General features: G+C 39.7%; 1 protein-coding gene and 3 non-coding genes across 4 annotated transcripts; all 4 read right to left on the bottom strand.

The window, feature by feature from the left end:
* Nucleotides 1-4,475: 4,475 nt before the first annotated feature.
* Nucleotides 4,476-19,426, bottom strand: LOC149297706 (sorting nexin-1-like). Its single transcript, XM_089488283.1, has 15 exons — nucleotides 19,313-19,426; nucleotides 14,418-14,520; nucleotides 14,169-14,305; nucleotides 13,972-14,038; nucleotides 13,414-13,457; nucleotides 12,883-13,024; nucleotides 12,194-12,272; nucleotides 11,985-12,060; nucleotides 11,475-11,588; nucleotides 9,271-9,364; nucleotides 8,732-8,937; nucleotides 6,975-7,118; nucleotides 5,723-5,803; nucleotides 5,214-5,285; nucleotides 4,476-4,526 (listed from the first exon to the last, which is right to left on the bottom strand). Exons 1-15 carry the CDS (start codon nucleotides 19,424-19,426, stop codon nucleotides 4,476-4,478), a joined length of 1,524 nt encoding a protein of 507 aa, XP_089344409.1.
* A 3,289-nt stretch (nucleotides 19,427-22,715) lies between these two features.
* On the bottom strand, nucleotides 22,716-22,847 carry LOC149297707 (small nucleolar RNA SNORA71). Its single transcript, XR_016272484.1, has one exon. It is a non-coding gene; the product is annotated as a small nucleolar RNA SNORA71 (small nucleolar RNA).
* Nucleotides 22,848-24,901: 2,054 nt separating this feature from the next.
* LOC149297708 (small nucleolar RNA SNORA71) lies at nucleotides 24,902-25,035 on the bottom strand. Its single transcript, XR_016272485.1, has one exon. It is a non-coding gene; the product is annotated as a small nucleolar RNA SNORA71 (small nucleolar RNA).
* Nucleotides 25,036-25,787: 752 nt separating this feature from the next.
* LOC149297709 (small nucleolar RNA SNORA71) lies at nucleotides 25,788-25,920 on the bottom strand. Its single transcript, XR_016272481.1, has one exon. It is a non-coding gene; the product is annotated as a small nucleolar RNA SNORA71 (small nucleolar RNA).
* Nucleotides 25,921-27,780: the final 1,860 nt, after the last annotated feature.

Here is a 27,780-nt window from a genome sequence, read left to right on the forward strand (position 1 = left end):
ATAAACTCACGTTATCTAAAGACGCCATAAGAACACCCTGTCCTGATTCGCACACCTATAAACATGATTTTACTTATTTAATCTGTTTTACATATTAATAAAAATGACTCTGTTCTCTGGGAGCTGCTGCCTGATCCACATCGTCTAAACAATCTCTACCAAGAGGCTTGCAGACAGCCTGCTAAACCAAAGGCCGACAGAAGGATCTCAGTGCAACCTGAAATACCATGAATGATGAAAGACTCCATTATAGGCCGGAGTAGAAGGTATAAACAAGAGTAATGGAAAAACAGAGCATTAAATCAAATAACACGAGTACTAGATGGTCTTACTACTGAGTTCAACTGTTTTTTTTCCATATAATGGGAAAATAACCCCAACCAAAATAGGTGAGATGATGCACATGCTGCCATTTTTTTTATATTGGTCCTAGGGATTCTTTTTTCCAGACGTGGCTCTTGATTACCCTAGTAGATCAACCTACCAAGGTTTGTTTTGTTTATATTTATGGTTCTATATAGCTCCATCATATACCGTAGTACAGTGCAATGGGTTAACAAGACAGTAGCGCATAACAGAACAATTTGACAATGTGATACTTCAAAACTATCAAAAAACTGGTATTTTGCGATGACGGCATGAAATGTGGTGCACATTATGCATAAATATTTGTTGGGTTTTAAGCCAAAAATAGTACTAAATTAACCCAGATCCTATGTGGTGGTATCGTATCCGTCTGTATAGTGCTGGCTGGTCGGTTTATACATACAGGTTTTAAGGCATTGTGGTGATTGTACGCTTGTTTTGTTAAACCGCTTTCTGTAGCAATGCACACTATTTGCATTGCTTTACCTACGTGTCCAAACATGGCTGTGTGATGTATTTACATACCTGTGTGCAAAAAAAGGATACAAAGGAACTACAGCTACAAACTTCATGTGTCTGTATCCTGGAACTAATAATGATGGAAATAGTTCATGTCTATATGTTACACGCATGGTTTGCTAATTTTTTACCACTTTATTGAATAATTGCCATTTTCCAGGTCTTTATCCTCACTGCTTTGTGACTCTAGTGTTTCGCAGAACACAATGAATCGCTCCTTGTCAGCCTTCCTGATTTTTTTATGGCTTTATGGGTCTCGTTTCTCACATTCTTACAAATAAAAGCCCCATTAGAACTAGAAATGTGACATCCAGATACAGTATATTACCTCTTAGACCTACAGACTTACCATTGACTTGCATGTTCTCAATATATTTTTCAACTGTTTAATTCACCGTGCGTCAGAGTGAAGAATAATTTTGTGCCCATTGTGTGAAAATAGGTTTCCGCTGATGTTATCCTAACACTCAAGCACAAAGCTGATGATCATCAATGGAGAAGGAGTACCTGGGTAAACCAACCTAAGATAGGAGTTTAGAATTAATGGAAGTATTGATGTAATAAGACCACTTCTAAACATTTTCTCGCCATTTCACGTAGGGTTTGAAATGTCCTTTCGCTTTGCTGGTGTGTGTGTTGGGATGTGTGAGAATCAAGCTGTTGAAACGTCGCTAGTGCTGCAGACAGCTTGATTCACACACCACCACCGGCAAAGGAAAAGGATATTTTTGCATATTTCTCTGCTCATCATCTGGCTTTGACTCACAAAGTTGTAGAGATGTGATCAGGGATTGAGGGCTGGTTACTGCAGAGTTCCTGACACATAAGGTCAGACGCTATTTGTGCTACATCAGCACCAGCCTAGAGAAGGCTTACATCGCGCTAGACTTCTGTGCCAATATCGGTTTATTTACAGGAAGGTTGATGCAACCACTGTGGTAGACGAAGACAGAATATTTTGTTATAAACATATATGTCATACACTATGCGTTTGTCAAGGGTCATGAGCATCCACCTGATCAGCGAGAATCAATTGTCTGGCCAGCTTTTTAGAATGACAAAGCCACACATGCCCCAGGACCAAAAGCGGCAACCTTACCGTGACCAACGGATCTGCAGACGTTGCAGAGAAGGGTAACGGACTTGGGAGCAAATTTTATTGTACCTTTAATTTTCTTACTTAGAGTACCCAATCCAAACTATACATTTTTTCATATTTTTTTTTTTACTTATTTAATAATAATAAAAAAAAAAAAATGGTTTTACCCAGCAAATATGCTAACCAATTCTTCCACAGAATACATGCCACCCCACCTCATCAGCTTCCCTTAAATGATTTTGTTTTGAAAGGGGCTAAAAGGCCACCTTTATCTTTCCCATATATATATATATATATATATATATATATATATATATATATATATATATATATATATATATACACACACATATACACACACACGCAGACCATATTTATCGGTGTACTTTTATAACTAAAATACGAAGCTGAAACCCTACCTGCGTGTTATACGCCTATGAATCCTAGAGCTGCACGATTTGCAGCCACGTCTCCCTCACTTCCGGTCCTGGGGAGGGAGCGTGTTAGGTTATATATACACGGTGTGTGTATATTTATATATATATATATATATACATATATATATACACACACACACACTATTTTTTTATGAGAGTGGATCAGCCTACGGCCAGTAGTAGTAGTAAAGACTAATACAGTGAGATTTACATATGCATGAGATAGGCATTAAAACTTTCCTGAATATGAGACAAGACTAAGGGCCAATTAAGGCTTCAGTCTTTACACCAGGGAACAACAGGCAGACTAGATGGGCTAAATTATTCTTATCTGATGTCAGATTTTTATGACAAACATACAAAACGGATAATAAGATCAACATGTTTATACATACTAGTACAGTCCTTGCAACAAGCTACACAATCCTCACATGCTTCCCATGAAGCTGGAGTTTTGGGTGCATATTATACATGTGTACTTAACTTTTTCCTATAAAAGTCAGGTACCTATGCGTATTACACACAGGTGCATATTATACCCAATATTTTATGATAAACACACACCACTGATTAGATTGGCTAACAACGCACCATTGGAACTCAAAAGTGATGGGAGTGATAAAGGGCCTCTGTACGACTATGAAGATATTCCATTAAAAATCAGCTGTTTCCAGATACAATACTCATTTACAACATTAACATCTACACAGCATTTCTGATCCATTCCATTTAACAAAGTTTCTTCCAAAAAAAATAATGAAAATTCTAAGTGACCCTAAACTTTTGAGCAGTAGTGTGTATATGTTTTTGTGGGGGGTCCGCTTACAACGTTCTAAGGGTCCCATCTGTCCTTGATCCACCCCTGGTGATGGATCGTGTTTCTTTCCCCCGCATTCGCATTGTAAAATGTTGTTAGTTGTTAATCATTTTTATGTGAATGAAAATGTCAAAAAAAAAAAAGGGGAACAGAAAGTATCGTCTTCTTGATTCTTCCACAATCCGAGTTATGTTGGATCATAACTTCTGTCTGAAACAAAAAGTCTAATGGTGGGCGTCCATTTTAGAAATACCTCCTGATATTTAAGGGCTTCCAATAACTAAAATAAAAAATACTTTTCACTGTTACCTATCCACTCTGTATAATTTCAGATTTAGACTGTGTGACTTTCCTTTTTCTCATACTACTCCTGGTAATGTAATGGAGTTGTGTACTCGTGTGGACAGCTGTGTTAGTACTCTCCATAAGCCTTACAGCTGAGACAATCCTCTGGGATCAAAGCACCAGCTCGAGGATGTCGGGTTGTTTGTAACGCAGAATGTGCCCATGTAGACTGTGGCAGAGCGGTGGCGAGGTACATTTTAAACTAACAATGTATGTAACAGATCATGTTGAACAAAGAGTGAAAATGAAACCAGGGTATTTTTGTTTTTTTGTTTATTGGATAAATGTGGTTCTTACAGAATAGAAATGCTCTGTTCTGTGTCACAGCCCCCCTCCCCCCAAAAAATAATATACAATATATATTTATATTAATAAACCCTCCCACTGAACTACTAGTTATTTTTTTGTCTTTTGAGTTTTTGTTGCAGAAAGCCCTGAAGATTATTTTAATAAGAAAATATATGTAGAAGTTAAACAGCAAATATACACAAGGAAAGTTAACAGGTGCACATGTGTATTGAAGTGCCGGGAATAAAAGGTCTCCGGGCATTAACCCTGCCTGCTGAGCAGGACTAGGTATGGGACCGAAGCTAAGGAAACTTACATTAGTCCACGTAAAAGGCATCTATGCAATCTTAATTCTTTCGTGCTGAAACGGCCAGCGATGTATTTCTGGCACTTCCAAACAAGGGTTTGAAACGAGATTTCCTACCTCTACAACATCAGTCAGATGTGAAAGGGGAATGAGATTGTGAAACCTTAGTCTTTAAAAGGCAAGGAGGTATAATATATTTATTTATATACTAAAAAAAAAAAAGAAAGAAAAAAAAGAAAGAAAATCCATGGCACAAGAGATGTCAGTCCTTTCGTATATTAAATCCATCCATGACCATTAGGATATGACCTTTGCTTCTGGTAAAAATGCTTCCCAGTACTTAACAAGCTGAAATAGTAAATAAAAAGCCAGTCAATACGAAAGCAAAACATTTTTGTGCGGTCTATTATCTTTACACTGAAATAGGGAATACACCCAGCTTAACTAAACAATTATTCTGAAGAGTAAGACAGAAAAAAGTAAAAGCAAAAACGTACATGTTATCAACGTAATCGTGGTCCCTTGTGAGAGGGCATTGTTTCTCTTTTTTTTGTTTTAAATTTAGGGAAGAGGATTTTAAATTTTACTTAAATTTGTTTTTTTTTTTTTTTTTAAGCTAGTAAGAAATATAGGGACTGGTTGTTTGAGAATACACCTGCTTTAAAAGCAAATCATAGATAAGTAGGTTTTCCTAAAATATTGTTTTGTTAAATTACTCAGGTCACCTAGAAAATGACACCAATCATACATGGATTTTGTGGCCAATGTTTACCAATTCACAATAAATCTGCTATGTTGTCAGAATTCTCACTGCTTTCCGATATACAGATGCCACAGGCTATTATCCATGACACTGATTCTGGGGCAAAGTGGCGGTATCACCACTGTAACAGAATGGGTCCAAAGCCCAGACATTCCATTGGTACATATGGTGATAAGTCCACTTCCCAGACTTAACATCGCAATCAACTGTTACTTTATGTTTTTGTTGTCTATAGGGACCTATCAAATCAAAATCAAAGTGACGCTTCCTACCTTGTGCTGTGAATTCACGAGTGTTTCCAGATACTTGACTATGTGACTTTTAAAATCCTTGGATTTTTCTTTCTGGAAAAACAAATAAAATAAAAGAAACAGCCTTTTTAAAGTAAAGATATAAACATTTTGGTTTTTTTGGAGCTGAATATAAATATGCTCACAACATTGTGCAACTTGAGGCTTTGCAAATCCATCTCTCTCTCACGACACAAACATGAACACTGTTCTGAAACATCTCAACCTTCTTGCCATGCTTAATCCTGGACCACAACATAAGACTTGAACAGGTGTTTACAAACATGTACAACCCATTGCTGAAAATCCACTATTACTGGGCTAAACAACATCCACCTTCTGATACCATGGGGTTTTTTTTGTATTTTTAGATTGTGAGCCAACCTGACCAGAATTCTGATAAACTAATGACAGACACATCATTACAGTCATTATTACAGGAAGCAGCATAGGCATTTGACAGGCTTTTCGGGTTGGAATTAGAATCTTACCTCAAATCGTGTAACCTCCTTTCGCACAGTTATGGAAATCCGTTCAAAATCCCGTTCATACTGTGTGACTTTGGATTCCCACTAATAAATCAGAGACATGATGTTCAAAGTGTTAAAAATAAAACACCTGTGCAATCTGTGAAAGGTACATAAATACACCGCCATCACAAAAAATGGCATTTAAAGGGATACTCCAAACGCACTTCAATGCATAAGATAGCTGAATGCTCCCTTGAAATTTTCATGGTTTCTCTCTTGCAAATACATGGGGGGTTTGCAGATTCTACCTAAGACAGTGAAGCAGGGAGGTCTCAAGGACAGACAGCGGTCATGTTTCTCTCATGTAATATGTTCACAGTAATCAATCCGGCACACTTACATACAGATACAACTCTCTGAAAGGGATAGTTTAGTGCTTGAAGTAGCCAATTGGTGACAGGAGAACACTGAGCCAGAGCTGACTGGTGGTAAGTTTATCATATCTGTAGAATTCCCCCATGCATTTGTAAGGTACCACAAAGCTATCATATGCAGTATAGTTCATATCATGGTTAGAGTCTCCCTTTAACGAGCAGCCCATGCAACAGCAGAATTTATTTCTCCAAAGAGGGTTTTACCAGGACAATCTGCAGGAAAGGTGATTCAACTCTCCAGCTTCGTTATGCTTTATGACGGGCCAAAGTAGGTACGTTTCCCTAGCAGGAATGCACAGTTTAATGAGCAAGGTGAGACTCGGTGAATCAACGCACAACCCTCTTGCAAGATAACACAGGAACATAGAATTTGACAGCATATAAGAGCTATTTGGCCCATCTAGTCTGCCCATTTTTTTCAGTTCTTGCTCTTATCTTAGATTCGGGATAGCTTCATTCCTATCCGATAAATGTAAAGTAATTTACACTTTAAACCAACACTTAAAGTGTTAAATAAACCCCAACGCAGCGGCTTTGTGAAAGCAACTAGCAAATAACATTTTATCAATGTTTCTGAATTCTAGCTCATCTGTAGACTGGGCATCTCAGTTGGGTATTAATACCTGACCTAATATTACATAAACATTTAATGCCCCCTTACATACAGGATAAATCATTTTAATTTTTTTTTTTTTAATTTATCCTAGACACCCACATTTAATACACCCCTATGGGCCGACCCTATGAAAGGATCCCGACAGTGTGGAAATTAGTTGTTTAAATTACCATTTCCATCAGGTATTCTACCATCCCACACACCTATAACAATCATGTCCCACCTCTGATATTTCATCTTTTGCTTGCTGTAGCTTCTCCGGCTTGTTGGCCCAAAGCAGCCTTGCTTCATTCTCTCTCTTCTTCTGTAAAGTAGATTGGGCATCCTGCCACCGCTGCCAAGTCTTCATGCGTTGGTCAAACGCACCCTGCGATGGGGAAAAATATAGTAATCACTGACTTACTGCAAAATGATTTGTTATAAACATTGAACATCCATGATCCAAGGAAAAAAATGCAAACTTGAAAAGTAAACAATTTGGTATTATGCTATACACTAACATTCAAACGCATGGGGTCACAAACTTTTGAACAGTAGTGTATATACATAGTTACATAGTTCATAAGGTTGAAAAAAGACCTAAGTCCATCAAGTTCAACCCTACTACCTAACCTTCCTATTCTTGATCCAAAAAATATATAGTATAAAATATCTATTTTCATGCTTTGTTGGAGGTGGGCCTTGCTAAGGCATTAGACTAATATCCCTGCAAAAATTAAACATTATGGGACAGAAGATGCTGGCTGGAGTTACTGCTTGGTAGAAGGGGTCAGAGCTAGATCCATGAATGAAGAAGATTTAATATGTCCCCAGTTCTCAGTCATTCAGTGGTAAGAGGCGGCAGTTTTAAAGTCCTGTAGGGACCTGGCAAAATAGATGACAGCCTTGTTTTTTTGGTGTACATTAGTAGAACAACTACATGTGCCATTTCATATTTACTTTTATACTAGATTGTTGCGGTTGTTGTATTGTTTACATGCTAGCCAAGCTTCTGCAACTACGGCTAATGAGATCCTAATATTTTTGATAATGGTATGTTTTATCTTAAGGTTTAGTTTTAATTTTTGTAGCCATGTTTACGTTTGAGCATATATTTACCTGTACTCAATTTTGGCATGCAGTTTAACAACTCAAACGACACCTCAGAAACGGCTTTTAGACCATAGCCTTGGCTCAAGCAACAACAAAGTACAACGTGTATTAATGAGTAGGTGGGAATTCTGTAGGACGGCTTCCTTTTATCTGAATAGTGTACAGTTAAAAGGCTGTCATTTTGGGTCTGATAAGATGATTTTACTTTCTAACCACTAATGTACGTTCATGTACTTCACATGGCTTCTCCATTTTGGCTTTATTTTTGTTGAATAAATCATGATGCAGTGTAATTTTATGTGCTGTTGTTCATCCGAGGTTGTATTTTTTAATTTTTAGACCTGCTAAGGAACAGATGATTCTTATGTCCTGATATGTAAAACCATAATTTTGACAATGTTTCAAATGAATAGTTGGTAAATACAGTAAACCCCTAAAAATTTATTTCAGGGCAATGCTTACTACACTGCCATGAGGCTTGGTGGCCCCGTTTGCTCCTAAACCACATGTAGGCCACACTGTATATCATATGATTAATACAATTATGAAATTATAATCTGTATATAAAATAAAAATAGATTATAAACTGCTTATCAGTTTCCTGGTATCTTGGTTCAGATATTTGTGCTGGCAAAGGTCGTCTGAATGAGACCACAGTTCTTGTCTCGTGTGTAGCATTATTTGGTTAGCAATTGCACCCATTAGGTAATGTTATGTTACTACACGCTCTCAAAACGGTTTATGTGTATATGGTGGAATACGCAATTTTACTATGCACAGATGCTTAAGAAAGGACGAAAAATGTTGGTTATTAAGCACAGGGCTTAACTGGCTGCTTGCATTTCTTCATTCCTCACTTTCAAACATTCTACTACTGGGGACACTCACCCTAACGGCTGACAGCAGGCGGGTGTAATCAGCCAGGAGTTCAGCCAGCAAGAAGAAATCACTGTTGGCCTGTTCCTGGTGGAGTTGTTCTATCTTCTCCTCCACTTCAGCCAGCTGAGAAAGGGCTCGAGACAGTGCCGTGTTATCCTCCGAGCTCCCAAGCATGGCTAGACTCTTGGCAAATTGGGCAGTGTTCAGAGATAATTCTGCAATTAACAAGAAGAAAGCCAAGACGTTCATTCAGTTGTTAACCTTAAAACAAAAATTGATAAAGAACAAAATCTCATAATCGTGCTGGGTGCCTTTTCTGCAGTATGCACCTGCCTATACAGACAGTTAATTGCACCCAGCTACTTTAATGAAGCCATTGTATTTGATTTTTCACACATCTATGCAACAGAGGGAAGAATCTGTTTGGTTATAGGGGTAACTATTCCTATACACTTGGTAACGAAGGTCTCTCCAGTAAAGTGGGATCTTTATGCACTTGCTTACTGATCTGAATGGCCTGAGATTAGTGAGCACATCACTACATTTACCTTTCCTGTGATTTACAAGAGTCTCCACCACTGCATGCAGCTTGCGCAGATGTTGCTCTTCATTTTCCACCTCCTGCAATTTGTCCTCAAACCACTATATAGTCATAGGGAAAAATAAATCTCAACCAAACACAATACTTCCATTTATTCCATATATTCCATATATCACATTTATAATATACATACCAGAATTAATACACAGATTAGCACTCTGTCAGGTAAAACTAATTTCAGCACACATAGAATTTGATGGAAAATAAGAACCATTTGGCCCATCTAGTCTGCCCAGGTCCCATGTCTGTTTAAATTCCCATGTATATATGCATTCACGTACACACACAAGCTTGTGGACACTTGACCATTACACCTACATGATCTTGTTGGTCATCCCATTCCAAAACAATGGAATATTCTTTCTCCTCTTGAAGCTTTCCTGCACCATAACAAACAACCTGCTTACTACCATATCAAGCCAAGCACTAAGCCAAGAGGCAGTTTGGAACTCTGTAGTGGGCGATGCTACAGATGACAAGCGATTTTTTACATACTACTTGCTTCACCACTCAGCAGCCAGGTTTTGAGCATAGTATACTGCTTCATGGCTCAAGTGTTGTTAATCCTAGATTCTTGCACTTTGCTTTAACAGCACTTACAGTGTACAAGGACAACCAGGACAAACATATCACTTGTGGCAAAGGTGGCATCCTATGACAAATGTGCCACATTAAAAGTCACCAAGCTCTTCAGTATAACCCTTTTGATTGCCTGTGTTTGAATGGAGATGGCTGCCTATGTGCTTGATTTTATACACCTGTTAGCAGTGGGTGAGATTGAAAAACCTGAACTCAGTAATTAGGCGTGTCCACATACTCTATATCCCTATACAATGTGTGTGTTTGTAATATACATACATACACACACACATATACATATATACACACACGTGTGTGTGTGTGTGTGTGTGTGTGTGTGTGTGTGTGTGTGTGTGTGTGTGTATATATATATATATATATATACACACACACACATATACGTGTGTGTGTATGTATATATATATATATATATATATATATATATATATATATATATATATATATATATATATATATACACATATATATATATATATACACACACACACAGTTTTTGAACGCCGACATCCTTGTGATGCCTGGCATAGGAACAAATACAGTTGCAACTGGGAGACTATCGACTGGGGATAATAGAGCAAGCATGAGCTGTATGGAGATACCGTATTTGCTCTGGAAAAAACCTTGTCTTATAAAATCGAGCAAATACCCCTCGTCTTATATTTGAGGTCGTCTTCTAATCAGACCTCAAATAGAGGTCTGACTGCAAGACTAAGATCCAGATGCCCTGCAGAGGACCTGGCTCCTCTTCTCTGGCACCTCCTCTGGGGCTTCTATGGTGGAGCACCGGAAGGTCATGTGATGCTGGCGCTCAGTCATAGAAGACCTCCACCGGCTGCCCCACTAGACACCAGGGAGTCTGAAGCACGGGTCACCACTAAATGGATGCACTGGTAAGTCAGGGGGGTTAAGAGTGGCATGGGGGGTCAATTGTTTTCTGGAGGCAGAGTGTCATATAGGGGGTATAAGGCATATCTGGGGGGAGTGGCAAATAGGGGGTTAAAAGCCATATCAGGGAGGCAGAGTGGCATATATATATATATATATATAAGGCATATCTGTGGGGAGAGAGTGACAAATAAGGGGTTAAATGCATGTCAGGGAGGTATATAGGGGTATAAGGCATTTCTGGGTGGCAGATGTGCATAACTAGGGACAGGTTGGCAAATTAAAGGAAATAAAAACAAAAAAATTCTCATAGTTTTATTAAATATGAAAAATAGTTTACATGTGAATTGATATTTACTAGTAAAACCTTTTTTCTTCTAGGGTAGTCTTATATTCAGGCTCTCTTTTTTCCTAAATTAATATTCACATTTTGGGGGGTCGTCTTATAATCGAGCAAATACGTTATTTCCCTTGGTTGCCGCAGAGAGTACTGAAGCTGTACACTTTCTATTTTAACTGGGACTTGTGGAAATCACTGGTGCCTATGTGGCATTAAATAATGTTCTTGAAAATGCATATCCCTGTTGGTGTGCCAGTCAGTTAAACAAATGCAAGGAGCTAGAAAAGCACACAAAGATCACAGTGAGAAAAATGGAAGATACCCACCACGTCCGACTCATTCATCTTTATGGTCATTTTGTTTACCGCGTCGGTAGCCCGGTTAAACATCTTGAGAAGCCCTGCTCCGCTCAGGGTTTGTGTACTGACAGCACGGGGAAGCTGGAAGGACAAACCAACCTGGTTACTTTTAAATAAACATTTACAGCTAAAATCTACTCACACAGTAATTGCCAACCTCAGCAGCTAATTAAATTATTAATTCACACATAAGGTATTAAGAAACTGTGTATATGTTTTAAGGACACCAGGTACACACATTATGAAATAAGCTGCATGAAATATGATAGGTGAATGCAACATGCGTTTTCCCCATGATTCATTAAATTAATTCCTAAACTCAACAATGAAACATATTTTAAACAGAGTTTGACAGCGGGTAAGAACCAGACCATCTAGGCTGTCTTAACAGGAATATATCATCACTGAAGTGCAGAAGATATGTTCCAGATTAAACACAGCGAGTGTTACTTCTATCCTATATCAAACTGTCTTTACCTCATCCTTCTCTAGAAACTCCCGGACTTCTGGGTCTTGTAAAAGGGTTGGGTGGCTGACAATTCTCTGGAGGTATCTGGAAAAGACACACTACCAATTGCTATCAGTGCTCTTCATAGCATACCTTCTGAATCTCTTCTTGCCACCTCACCAATCACTGACAAGCATCAAAACTTGAAATAGTATTTTGCGATAAAGGATTTTCTTACCTCTCCAAAGCTGCACGTCGTCTTTCCAGAAACTCGGCAGACGAGGAGTCCTCCTTCCCCACCTTCATTTTGGTCATACCTGAGTACATTAAATTGCATGACAGAAAATAATCAACATAATGAAAGTATAATTAAGTGTTAGCATGAGTATGTATATCAGCATATAGTGTGTGTATAAGTGCAGAACGCTAGTATGCGTGTGTTACTGTAAAATGTTAGTGTTTGTGAACATAAGACGTTAGCGTGTGTAATAATAATAAAACGTACAAGCTTGAGTCTTTATGGTGTAAAATACCCCTTGTCATGAAGGTGTTAACTGCAGTATTGTGTTTTATGGCCTATTAAATAAAATACATAATTGGAGAAGGGGGGAAAAAAAAAAAAAAAAAAAAAAAAAAAAAAAGTTTGCTCCTAAACTGGTTCCTAGATTGTTAACCCCTGCATCACCATCTTGTCTTATTATGACACTTCCAGTGCACCTACTCCATATCTGCATTTTTTACTGGCCTCTGCTACTGTATTGTATACCCCTTGCATGTAAAGCCCCAATAAAAAAAAATAAAAAAAAAAATTTATATATATAATTTTTTTTTTAACGTACAAGACATAAATCTCAGCAAACTTGAAATGAAAAAAATAAATCAGATGAAATTGTGTTTGTAACTAACTGTAATCTAGACATGATTTACCTATTAAGCTTTTCTCTGGAGGTGGGGCAACAATAAAACCATTCTGCGAGTGCTTCTCACAGAGCTTCTCGTATAAGCCCAGGAAGTCGCTGAACCGTCTTTTCACAGTGAAATGTTTGCTTCTGAACAACGGCAAGTTGGTCTGAAATGAGAGCGCTGTGAGTACACACCATATGCAACAGTAAAAAAAAAAAAACACGCAAAGTTTTCACAAGACAAAGGTGCAGACCACTCACTGGTCCTAGTAAGTGTGTTTCAAGAAGGGTTTTGCCATGAGAAACAAAGTTACAGGGGTCATTGTTATCAAAACCATGTCTAAACAACTTTTAATCTCAGATGTAGCAATTAAAGCAATCCCATAATTTATAACTAAATCAAGACATCAATAAGTCACAGGCATAATCCAATTACCCAGCCACACAGCTCCCTTTATCCATGACAAGTTTCAAAGATGACATTTTAATGGAAAGGAGACCTTATGCCAATACAGGCTTCCTTTATGTAATTTTCACTAGTGTTGCAGTGCCTTACCTGGGTGGATACCTGGTAAGCTACATAAGCATTCATGCCGTCCCCTGAAAAGGAGAAAAACGTTCTAATAAATAATATAGCCACGACTGCCAGCTTGATGAGAGGAATCTTTTCCCACTTATATAAATGGGTACATAATTTATGCCATAGAAACTATAATACACAAGCAGGAAAAAGTTGTGCAGAGACTGCCAGCCAAACTATAGTCCCTGTAGAGTTGCATGTCTATCCACAGAGAGTGGATATTAGATTAGCTTCTTGATCAGTAAAATGTTTGTAATAAGCATTAATGCTTGCTAATAATTGTATAACAAGTGAAATTACCTAATTTGCAGGACAAAATACATTAAACAAGGCACAACCAGTTGTTCTGTCAAGATTTTACGAATACAGAACGTGGATCCTTCTTCACAAGGGAAAGTCAACAAGGAAAAAAAGCGTTGTGTGTGAGATGTACGCAAGACTTTGCTCAGACTAGTTTTAACTCCCAGGATGGCATGTTGGAGTATGCAAACCATAGTCATGTATTCTGTAGCTGGAGAACAGAGCGATACGCACCAATTTTCTCTGGGTCTGTGACTCTGATGTTCAGTTCAAACTGGTCCTCTTGTTCTTCCTCTTCAAGCTAGGAATACAAAGGGATGGTGTTTTCAGAGAAGAAAGGGATGCTGGGCATTGTTCAATCACAGTGTGTATGCTTTAGTCATTTCTTTAGCTTCTAGAAAGCTGCTAAAGGAGAATGGTGCCCTTATTACCTCCTCATAACTCTTCTGTCTGGTTACAGACGGGGCTGAAGCTCCTGCTATGAGCATTGGGGTAGTCAGTGGTACTTTTGGTAGCTCCTCTTTTGGGGTTTTGTGAGAACTGTCAACTGACAGCTTTACTGTGGATTCTGCAAAACAGGTAGAGGGATATACTGTAAAGATATTTATATCAGTAGCCCATCAGCATTTACATCCCATCGGACCACGATTCTGTCCATGCTGGGATTTGCTCCCCTTTACCTGCAAATAGATCCTGGTCATCATCTTCCAGAAAGAGGCCATTCTCCTTGGAAGGTTCTGGTGGAGACTCCTTCTTTGGCTGAGTGGTAGGCACATCTTGGCCCTAAAAAAGAGAAGGCATGCAATGAGGAATGGGGTAAGAGGCAAATGGAGACATAATCAGGAGGGTAGAGGTAATAATGGCACAGAAAAAACACAACTCTTCTGTGGATATGTCGGACAGGATCAAGACAACAGTTTTTCAGGATATGCTCCAAGATCCTGTCAGTTACATAACTATCCGTAATACTTGTTTAACAGGCTCAGCACCAGGCATCGCAGGGTTAAGGGGTACGTGTAGCAATGTGTTTCAAGTGTGGTAAAAGCACATCAATTCCATCCTTTTAACTAGCAAAGCAACGTATAAACTAGAGCGACTAAAGCCCCCACAGTACCGGTAAGATTTCCTACCGCGGGGTAATACTATTGCTTTCTAAAAGGACAGGGTTATATTATAAAAACCATGCCAGATACAAAGGTTAAACTCTTATTTGTTTAAACATATTCTGGCAAATGCTCAGCAGTAAAACAAAAAGGTTAATCCAACACAACTGTATTGTTTCACATCAAATTGTGAGACTAGTTACTGTTAATTGGAATATTACAATGAATCGGAGGATTGCGGTAAATCAACTGAAAACAAAAAGATCTCTCAGAAGAAAATGTAGAAATTGGTATCCATGGTAGACTGCTATTAATTGTTACTATTGTTTTATATAGCCCCATCAAATTCCGTAGCGCTGTACAATGGGTGGACAGGACAAAACATAACAATTTGTCTTACAGAAACAGGTGAGGAGGGCCCTGCTCACACCAGCTTCCAATCTAGAGGATTGTAAACACGCACTGCAGTTTGGGGTCACTTTCATGGAAAACAAGGATATTTCTAGCTGTATTACATAAATAAATCATCCGTTTCCAGCTACAATAGTCATTTACAACATCAAAAAACTTTGTTATGTTAATGGACAAAACTTGCTTTTCTTTCAAAAACAAAGACATTTCTAAATGACACCAAACTTTTAAAGAATAGTGGTATAATATATATATACCCACACATACATACATTATATATATATATATATATATATATATATATATATATATATATATATATTATATACACATGCACACACACACACACTGATGTTGTCTAACAGATATTTGCAAATAAATGAATGTAGCTTTAGTAATCAAGGGGAAAGAATGGATATCATTACCCTATTAAAAATACGGGCTTAATTCTAACCCTGAATTTATAGATCAAACAGTAAAATTGGAGAAAATGTAGGTTAACATTTTACAATTAAAAACACACATATCTAGCAACTCCCATAAAACACCTATGTAAAGGGAGTAATGCTTTAAAACCATGAGGGCATATTTTCTCTCTTGCCAAAAGTGACCAAAATGCCAGGTGTGTTAATGTGAATGTTAGAAAGAAATTATTCGTATGATAGTTTAGATACATCTACCATGTGGACCATTTTCATTCAAAGTTTTTCATGGAACACCAGATCTAAGATCAATGCACACAATATCCTTGTTTGTTTGTCAATTTCCAGTAAACCAGGAATAAATTAGAAAAAACCCAACAACAACATTTCTTTCAGGGTATACAGAGATGTATCAAATTACTCTCAATCATTTCCTAGCTGCTTAATGCTTTTAAGCACTCAGTATTGCTGAATGTGCATCTTTAAACACAAATGCCATATAAAGAGCCGACAATCTTCCTTAGGTGATTTTTTTTCTAAGAACGCATCATATTTATATATTTAGAGCTCCCGGCTCATGTGTCATATTTTGGAGTGAGAAGCAGGTCATGCGCTCTGTTAAGTTTGTGAAGTCAGCAGAAAACTCTGGATTGTGTTCACATGCAAGATGGTTTATTCTTATTGTTAGCCGAGGTGATGCAAAACACTCCAGCAGCAAGATATTTTCCTGTATGGTATAAAACTGCCACCTTAGGATGGAAATGTATGAACCGCGTTCTACAAAAATTCCTAAAACAAATATGAGAAAAGATCCCAATACAGGGAGCTAGTCCAGCTTAGCACAAGAATACCAATCGGCTTTTGTTTTGGGTCGGTAACGAGTGGCTTCTACGCTTCTACAAACGGAGTCTCTAAAGTGGAACAACTCCTTATAGACTAAAGTGCGCGGATGAAAGTGACATTTAAAAAAGACAGGCAATGACGCCCTTTATGTGGACTGTCCATAAGAGAGGGGAAAAAAAAACAAAAAACACTAACAATCACAATGTAACAGCAGCGAATGTGTGCCAGGATCTTTCTAGATGTGCATCTAGAACAGGAGGAATCTCTCAGGGGAATTTGGATTATAATTAAAGTTAAATCATGGTTACTGACTATAAAAACACTTCATCTCCACTGAGAGAATAACTTGGGCAAAGACCCAGTCACAACCCAATAAACAATTATGTATTTATAGAAAAAAAAAATGAAAACATCAAAAAGTACATCTGTGAGCATTATGTGATTAAAAGGGGAATACAATATAAATACAGAGTTACTTAATGTAATATTAACAACGAAGAAAAGTGGGTTTTATTATTATCATTATCTTTTATTTATATAGCCCTTTACCTGCACATCAGGAGGTCAGCACTTATCGCCACTCAAACACCTCTGTAAATTATTCTAATGAAGTCTCTCCCTTGGACTTCTCGTGATTAAAAGAGGAGGGATTTTACTGTATGGTACAAACAGCATGGTGAGGACTTGAATACATTCATCTAGTAGACTGGAGAGATATAACATAAGCGATATGCACTATATGAATATGTGTTGTGCAGAGACTAATGCTTTGAAACAAAAGGCAACAATAGTAATAACATCCACGGTCTGATTGCCTCTCCAGACCCAAGGAATTACTGTACAAAGCCTTTTGTTTGGAATTAGTCTTTTTGCCGCGTTTTGACCTCTGAAAGTTCCCACAGAAATCTGAGCTCGCTGAATCTGTGAAATCCCTCGGCCATTCCTGCGCATTAAAGGGGTGGTCGTCTACTAACAAAGTCTGCCATTCCGTAGTAGGAGCCGCATACCCCGCGAGGAACGCGGCCTCGCACACATGCTTATTCACCCCTCTGAAGCCACCGATGTCCTCTCTGCCCGACTGGCACAGAAACCTGTAAAACCGTCTAGCGTTCCTCTTGTGTATCATAGGCGCAGCACGCAGGGCACAGGAAGGTTTTTAGGGGAAGCCTCACGAAGAATAACTCCCCTGGAGAATAAAGTACAGCGCCGTGTACGGAAATGCTTTAGCTTGTTCTATTCAAATAAACCTCCTGTATCTGCACACCTGGAGGCGGCCATTGTTGTCAGTCATGCGATTTCTTGGGTGACTTTCCTCCTTAGACACCACACAGAGCTGATTCTTTATGGCCATGCTAATGAAGTCTGTTCCTCCATAGGCTTTCATTAGTTGGAATATCAAGGCTGGGAGATTAAGACTAAGTCATTCTATCGCTTACCACAGGCAGTATGATAAACCAGCGCGTATCATTAAGATAAGATTACAGAGCTACAACATATACAGGCACAACAAGGCAGCTAAAGTAGAACAGCACAATACGAGGACAATTTTTTTTTTATTTTTTTTTTTTAAAAAGGATGTTTATGGGAAAAAATGATATAAAACCTGCTTATCGGCAATGCTATCTTCCATTACTTTATATATAGGGGCAGATGGGTCCAAAACGCCTCACGCAGGTAAAAACAGGAGCACAGTGGGGTCAAGTAACACAATGTAATGTGACTCTGAAGTAAATACGCCGCTGCTCACATAACGTGCGACCAACAAAGAAAAGGCCCAGGACAATGTAAGATGTGTGTATGTGCGCGCATGTATGTATGTATATGTGTGTGTGTGTGTACTAGCATGAATGTGTACTTGTAATTATGTGTGAGTGTGGGTATGTTATTAAGTGCAAAGCAGAGCATGCCAGCCCTCCTCCTCTGACTGAATACAGCACCTTATTTTATGAAAAAAAATTTCCCTGGTACTTCCCAACCCGTTTAAGCTTTCAGTGAACAGCACACCGAAATAAACTCCAGAAAATGTTTTACATACTTTATAAACTTTATAAGTTAGACATTCTTTAACCTTCATCACTTAATTTACAGCCACAGCCAGGAAAGCCCGTTTCACTCCTTGTACATAGTAATTTGCTACCCGCTGACTAAAATAATACAAAACAAACTCGCCCCTTTCTTCCAAAACACCTGTAACAACGTCTCATACTTTCCATGAAAAGCGAATACCAAGATACATGTTAAAGCCACTATTGCCGTGTCCAGGTTACAGGGGCTTTTGGCAACTTATTTACATTTCTTAATGACTGGCAATGTACACAAATTGGCCAACACACACTCACCGAGCATTCATACATCCTTACACCTGACGTATGGACTGATAATCAAATGCTTATTGGGCCCTCTCAGGCTATAGAAAGGCATGTGTGTTTATTAAAGCGGACTTCCTAATGATGTTGGACTACTGGATAAATACCCCGCGGCAAGGAAATGATCACACCCAGTACTCTCAGTGTGTGCTCCCAAACGCCCCGTGCTATGATACGGGAGAACTCTCCTGCACCCCCAGCGCCTTACAACTTATGGTGTCCGACTGGGGCCTCTAGCTGATGCGAAGACTTACAGCAGCCATCATCATGAGTGCCCCGCCTGCCCAGCGCCACCAACAAGAGCCGCGATTGACCGCACAAAGCCTATAGGTATATAAACAGAGCGCAGGGCACTGCATACCAGCCCGGGATACTTGGGAAGTGTGTTTACTGTCACAGCTCACCCAACTTCCCCTAACACGTTACTCACAGCTCCGGTAAAAATATCCTCCCCCTCCGTATCGCTGTCAGTTCCCGCTGCCTCTTCTTCATCATCCTCCAGTTCCGGGGGAACCCGCTGTGAAACTCCACTTTCATCCGCCATCGCCCAACCTGCCGGAAGCGGGAGGCAGTAGCCAGGAACTCACTGAATAGCGGATAGGGGGGCGCAGTCGAGAAGAGACGTCACAAGACATCTCGCTACTGCGCCATCTGGTGGTAGTTTCCAGGAATGGCATTATACATTAACACGATTAGTGTACATTCACTGGCCACTTTATTAGGTTCACCACTTCAATTGCTTGTTAACACAAATAGCTAATCAGCCAATCGCATGGCAGTCACCTGATCTCAATCCAGTAGATTTGGAATTGGAAGATTTGCATCATGGGTGTGCAGCCGACAAATCTGCAGCAACTGCGTGATGCCATCATGGCCATATGGACCAAAATCTCTGAGGAATGTTTCCAGCACCTTGTAAAACTGTATGTGAATGAAGGCAAAAAGGGTCCAACCCGGTACTAGCAAGGTGTACCTAATAAAGTGGCCAGTGAGTGTATATGTTATCTTCTGAGATTAATTTAATGGATGTGTTCAAATACAATTTAATCCTAATTCCTAAAATCTTTCACAATCTAGTCAATAAGGCTCTCAGTACCATATAATCCTGCTATGTCTAGGCAATTTTGGGGCATAATAACTGATGTTGTTCTATAGGAGGTCATTATTTAACCTCTTTAGGACCAGGATTATTTTGCGCTGCACGACCAGAGCGGTTTTTCTGCTTTTGCGGTCTCTTTAACCGTAGTTTTTATTTCTTATTTAGTTCACCCTTTTCAAACCATATTAAGATGTGTATTGCATTGTTTGGTATGCATATAATTTTAAAAAGTGGGAAAAAATACCTAAAATATATTAATTTGTCCTCATTTGAAAACTACTTTATATGACTAGGATATTTTTTCAAATTTGGCATGGCGGTAATAGTGTCACAGATATCAAAACCACTGCATGAAACCATATGGAGAGGAAGTGTATTTCAATTAGGAGCATTTTGACACTTTACAGTCAGGCATTTCATCACCATTTGCTGCCAAATTTTGTGCAAATTTTATTATTTTGTGAGGTTTTTCTGCACACATTGGAATGTTGCTTTGAATTTCTTATTGGATTGTATTTAAAGAATATGAGCAAAAAAAAAAAAAATCAGTCCCATCATGCCTAGGTTCCAGCACTTACACATCCATGCTCACACACTCATTCATTCATATTCATTCCCTCAATCACGCATACTCATTCAAACACCCTCCCCACCCCCTTACCTGCACTGCAGCTCTCTCGATGGCGCTCACAGACTTCAGCAAGGGGCGCAGCCTCCCTCTGCTCTCTCTTGTACTGCACAGAGGAAGCAGGACTGGAGCAGAGTCATGTGATATCACGTGAACTCTGCTGGGTTCCGCTTCCTCTGTGCAGTACAAAAGACCCTCCCACAGGTAAGTAGCAGGGCTCTTGTGATCCCAGTTGCCCTGGCTGTCGATCTCACGCGGGCCGCATCTTGAGGTGCCGCGGGCTGCATGTTGGACACCCCTGATCTATACAGTTATAAGCAGTCTGATCTGGTCATACTGTCTTTGCAACAGAAATGATGAGAAAGGTGGGAATATCAGGACAGTGAGCTTCAAAACTATTGCCTTTTGGTCAATCAGTGTATTTGGAATAAGCGCTCTATCACTTTTTTCATATACACTTATTTTAGATACAAACCGCCCCCCCAAAAAACTGCCTGCGCATGTTGGGGTGCAAGTAAACCTCCTCACAATAAACCCCTGGACACCAAGCTACAAGCAGACTAATGAGGAGCCAACAACCTCACACACGTGCAGAGAAAATACATTTTATATCTTATTTTAGATACCCTAGACAGCCTGAGACCAACTAAAAAACCATTAATCATTTAAATAAAACAAGATACTATTTCTGTCACCTTAGATTCTCATATTTCCACTGAGCCATGCTATGTATATCAGAGAACACGCTAAAAACCTCCAGGATAACGTATAGTGAACGCAGCATAAGATGGGTAATGTGCAAATGAATGATTCGGCAGCGATACATATGTTCCCTTTGCCGAGTGACTAGGAGATGAGCCATAAACCTATCTCCATTCTGTAAGGTTAACAGGTGAGAATTTGTTTCAATTAGGAAGTTCTATGGCAATATAAAAGCACTTCTCACACACACACCGATCAGCCATAACATTATAACCACCTATTATTGTGTAGATCCTTTTTTTTTTTTTTTTTTTAAACCCCAAAACAGCCCTGACCTGTCAACTAGACCTCTGAAGTTGTGCTGTGGTATCTGGCACCATAAAGCTAGCAGCAGATTCTTTAAATTGTGAGGCTTACCTCCATGTAAGCGAACGCACCTGTCCATCCACTTGATGTAAAGTGGACAGAGGTCAACATGGGCACCCTGACTGGTCTGCAGCCCCACACCCAACAAACTGCGACGCACTGTGTGCTCCGACACCTTTCTAGAATCTTTAACTTTTTTTCAGCAATTAGATCTACAGCTCCTATCGCATTTGTCTTCCTCCCCCACATGTATTAATGAGCCTTGGCCGCCCATGACTCCGATTGTTCAACACTTTTCCATCCTAGGATAACTTTTGATAGGCACCGACTACTGCTGAGCAGGAACACCCCACAAGAGCTGCAGTTTTGGAGATGTGACCCGGTTGTCTAGCCCTCACAATTGAACCCTTGTCTTACGCTTGCCAATTTGTCCTGCTTTTAAACACATCATTGACAGGTGGCATGATAGAGATTATCAGCTTTAGTCACCTCAACAGTCAGTGCTCATGTTATGGCTGATTGGTGTGTATATGTTTAATATTAAACACTTCCTTTGTATACTGTTGGTAGATTGGCAGAAAAAAAGCATTGTTAACATGTTACTTTTCAGTAGAGTCTCAAAGAAGAATGGATATAAAGTACAGCCAAAGCAGATGTGGTTTTCCCAAATTTATTGGAAAGTGTACGATACAAACATTTAAACAGCGCCCCGTGGCGTTTTGAAATTCATCCCCACAGTAGGCTGGGTGACTTGCAGGTTGGACAGGCCGCCAAAGTCCTGAAAACAGAAGAGGAACAGTGTAAAGACCAGATACTACACGGTGGCAACAGTAACTTACTTGTGACATACACCTTACTGCCAAAACATTTTACGCTACAACGCAAATATATTAGTTGATTATGTTAGACCATTGAATTAGACATAGTTTGTTACCAATGGTAGTATTGTGCATAACCCCCCCCTTTCCTGAATTCGCTTTTAACCGGTATTTAAGACATTAAAGCGAAGTTTACATAAAGGTAGTTCTGAAGTAAAGCTGTGTGAAGGTCACAGGGTTTGGTATGTAAAGTGTCTGACATCCAAACACGGGAAAAGCCTTCACATAATTCTATTCCTGCAGTATCAATGATCAGGCCACTAATAGTGCCACAATCACTTTCGATGCAGGCAATACACAATAGGTACACAACTCGAAAAACAAGCATTTGCCAATTAACTAGGTGCCAATTAACTAGGATCTACAACAATTTTTCAGTGTTGAATAGCAACTTCTTTAAAACAAGAAGTCTTTTTTACTGGAAAATCTATAGTAACACCACTTTTTGTTTTTTAAACTACAAGGGCAGCATTCAAAATGCAGCGCTCAATCCCTTGGTTCTTGTGATCGCCAACAATACAGGAGACTCAATACATACCAACAACTTCAGCATTTCCTTGGTGTCAGGATCCACCTCAATAATCTCTTGATCCAGGGCAGATACCTAAAGAAAAGAACAATTTAGAAAATCCAAAACATTTGGAGCAAATAATAAAACTCTGGATGACTCCATTATTTCCAACACCTTTATACCTCGCTACTATGTTGTAATTACATCTGCATCGGTGGGCACAGATTAGCGCAGATCAGCAGAGTGCTGTCCAGTGGCATAACAGACTCATCTGAAGAGGGCTTAACCAGTGGATATGGTATTAGTTATCACCATTAACAGCGTGAAATGTGTGAAACGTATGCTTTAATGTAGAGCAGAAAGGAGGATCTGTATACAATTGATCATACACATCAGTGCACAATTAACCATAGCTATCAAGGTTCATGTTCACTGAACCATTTGATTGTTGTGGTACAACCACATTCTAAATACTGCACCAGAAACATTTTTTTTTTACATAACCACCATTTTTCATATCGTTTTGCCTCGCAACCAAAGATTCTTAACTTTCTGGCTCTGCATGCTCTATTAAGCTTAGATTTATGGTTTCACCCTAAAGTAGCAGGTGGAAAGTGATAATTTCTAGTGACCAAGACAAGAACAGTAAAATATGATTTTTCATATTTTTAGTCTTCAAAAAGGGATAAATAAGGATTCTAAGAGTTAAGGTCAATTTAGAATTATACATTTTACAAAAGTGTACGCTGCTCTATAAATGCCTGAACAAAGTTTAATTCCTGCTTGAGCCCTTTGCAATGCATACTTTAACAAGCACAGATAGCACATAACACCTACACCGCTTAAGAGGACACCAAATGGTTACATGAAAATAGATTTTAATGCAGCACTATAGTGAACTGCACATTATATCCCAAGCTAATGCCAGAGCTGTGGAAGTCACACTTGATAGGATGTAAGTGACATTGCCCATAAGGCTCTGTATGAATTACATTTGAGGTAGCGTGAATCGCAAAATCATTGTATACAACGTAAGCCTAACTTGGAAATAAGAAATGCCTTTTGGAGAAGTAATTTTGGGTGTTAAGATATCAGAGAAATACATGCAGTAGAAGGGAGTTGAAACACGAGGATGGTCTTATGTACATCCATGGAATCTATTATGAGACCAAGGACTGATTAAGGTCTTTACATCAAGAAAAATGGGAAGATTCTGTCATTTGACTCACACAACATCAGATAGTCAACAGTGAAAACCTGTACAAATACTACCTGCAACACTGTCTCAAAGAGTGACAATGAGTGCCGTCAAAGCAACTTTTGTCTTTCCATGACCAAATACATTTATAAAATATATATATATTAATGAAGCTGCAATTAAATCCCTATTGCGATTTCCTAAATCAAATACATAATTTTCTTCGCTTTCTCCAACTTAATGCACAAAATGTCATGGAGAATCACCATCCCACCCCACTTTCATAACCGAGCACTTCCTAACTGCACTACAGCAGACACGTACCAGAGGGGCATTCAGCATGAGTTCAAGGATAATAAGAGAACACTGTAATAAGTGCAGGTGTTTTTGCTCTCATTTTACATGATTTCTACCCCAACAGTTCCTGTAAACATACCTCAGGGACATAGTTATCCCTTCTCTCTCTTTCCTCCTCCTGCAGTTTGATGGAGATGCCTCTGACGGGGCCTCTCTGGATGCGCTTCATCAGATGTGTGACATACCTAAAAAGGAAACAAATAAAGTTAAGGACTGATAAGTATGCCAAAGCTATCATTTAGAAAGTTTAGTTGCAAGTTGTTAGACGTTGTTATGGCAGTGTGTGAAGCTAACAGGGCTTGGTAGGCACCAAAGGCATTGCCCCCAAACACGGGAAAAAGTTTCACATAATACTTTCCCTGCAGTATCAATGACCAGGCGACTGACAGAGCCAAAATCACTTTCGATGCAGGTTTAACGTAGTTTTGCTCCAAGGGGGATTAAGAAATGCATGACAAAATTAATGGCTCCTGTGTTTTGATTAAATCATAAGCAAAAACAAAAAAGAAGCAAAGGCAAGAACGATCCAGAGCCATTTCAACAAAGCCAAAACATGGAACCTAACACAACAGAGACCTCCATGTTCAGAAATGATGCACGGAACACCTCTGCCACACCTTTCCTTGAATATTTAACCAATTTCATGCTCCAAAACCATCTAATGCCTACTCCCCCCCCCCCAAACTTACCCAGCGATCTTATTGCGCAGTTTCTTGCTTGGGATGATGGCGATTTCCTCACACACGCGCTTGTTGGTGTGGAAGTCATTACCCAGCCGGGTGTAGTATTTTTCAATGATGACCCGAGCGGCCTTTTTCACGGTCTTTGTCCTGACGCGTCCCTATTATAAAAAAAGGCATAAACGAGTTAGTGTCCAGGAGTATGAACTGTTAATACCAAAGTACTAAGGAACTCTAGTCCAGCACACCGCAGCTTTCCCCACCAATGCTGGAAGGTGCACTTACCAAGTGTGTTCCTGCAAACCAGTAGTCACAGGACGCATTTCAATACCCAAGAGTTTATACTAAACATTTGGTGGCATAATGCCCACGGCTTACCTGCCACATCAATACCAAAGCTGCGCATGGAGCAACGGACCTTTAAATATGGCATATTATCAAAATCACAACCGCCTAGCAGTAAATCAACAGGACTAGCGAAAATAATGTGAGAAAGTGACAGGGTTTGGTAGGCATGGTGTGAGCTGCTCCAAACACGGGAAATACTTTCAACGGCTTCTCTCCCTGCAGTATCAATGACCGGGTCACACAGCAGACCACAATCACTTTCGATGCAGGTTGCTTAAGAAAAACATGGACATAAAACCAGATTGTTGGCAATGACAAGAAGCCACAGACTCGAGCCAAGTGGCCCTGTAATAGGAACGCAAGGCCCATCAACTTAACCTGAAGGGGGAACATTAGGGTTTTAAAGTCAATCATACAGCATGCAGGACACCAACACTCAAGTGAGTGGATCCTTCCCCAGACTCATAGAAAATCAAAGATTTAAGATCCAGCAGGACTATGAACATATGTAGTGACATATATTAAGGAAACAGAATACCAACAGCCACACATTTTCAAATACAGTCCTAACATCTCCCACAGCCCTGGAAAAAAGAACTTCCGACCGATCGCCATTAGCTCGAAAACACGTTGAGAACCAGCAGAGGCTGGACGCAAAACACAGCAATCTCTGACCAGTTAACGATCTGAGAAGAGACATCGTGAACCAGGGCACATCGGACATTCTATGTATCAAGAGTAGCGACAGGCCGCAATCCCCGGGCTGGATTAGACGCAGCCTGCGGAAACGATGCTTCGCCTACACGGCCCGCTCCGTCAACGTCGCCCACAGACTCAAACCATATGTAAGCCATTCTCTCACACACCATTAAAATACAACCGCACGGCAAAACGAATAAGGAGTCTTAGCAGCCGGGCCTCCATGACACCCTCAGCGGCTGCTTCACTACCCTTATTTCCTATTAGCACAGTCGTCTGGTGCTAATATTAGACTCGATGGCTCGGTAAGGGTGTCAGGGAGCCTCAACGGCGCAGACATAGTCGCTTCTGTCTGTAAAAAGACAGGATGCCAAAGGATAACACAGGAGACGGTCGAAGATTGTAGACCCACCATGTTGGACCGAGCTGGTAGAAGAGGGCAAAGGATGCTGGGAGCGGGGATATAAAGAGGCGGAAGCGTCTGCGCATACAACTTTAGTCCAGCGGCCTCTAGCGGACAGGAGGAGAAATGAGGACTTAATCGGGAATTCTATAAGGATTTACCTTGTAAAACGAGACATACCTCCCGAGTGTCCGTTTTTGGGACCCCAGCCCCGTTGTTTGATGTCCATCTTTTCTAGGAATTAAGAATGTTTTCTGTCTATAGGTGTATTGCTGCCCATTGTTCAACCATAATGTCAATAGAAATAGCAACAAGTGTGTTTCTAAATGTAAATAAAATGCATAATTCTTCATCCAAATATTTTACTCAGTTACATAAGTAGCTAAATCCTTCTTGGCTTCATGGCAAAGATCAAGTCAGTGTGAGAGAAGGAACGCTTGGTCCTCTGGCCTCTGTGGTTTGTGGAGCCCATGGTACCCTTGGAGCTCCTGTTAGGTCCACCAGGGTGCCCAATGTGTGGTTGTGTTAGGTTTGGGGGTGCTTTTTCACATCAATGCCTGGGCAGATAAGAGCACCAATGAACACTGGACCCATCTTAAACCTTTTATTTATTTTTTATCCCTTCCTATGCCTGGGTAGTGGATGGAGAAACTTTCATAACACCAGCCATGGGCCAGAGAGACTCGCCGCAGAGGAGAGAGAGAGAGCGGGTACTGACAGCTTGGTAAGCGAAAACCACTCGGCGCCCCTTTCTCCTCTTTCGCTTTAAAAGTGCGCCTGGAGCAGTTGCCCCACTCGGCTCCATTGTCGGGCCGGCCCTGCTCCTCACACACTAAATGTCTTCAATCTCATTTTATTGAAAAGTATAGCATAGACACTTGTCATTAGTTGTAAAACATATACACTGCAGTGAATTATAAAGCAGTCAACAATATAAAAAATATATCAAATGTCATTGCGTTGTCTTATAGATACCAAAAACATTAACCAAACACACCAACATTTCACATGAGAAAGAGTCACTACACA

Source organism: Sceloporus occidentalis, unplaced genomic scaffold, assembly GCF_023333645.1.
Source record: "Sceloporus occidentalis isolate IW3139 unplaced genomic scaffold, rSceOcc1.0.p SCAF_37, whole genome shotgun sequence".
Classification (NCBI taxonomy): Eukaryota; Metazoa; Chordata; class Lepidosauria; order Squamata; family Phrynosomatidae; genus Sceloporus; species Sceloporus occidentalis.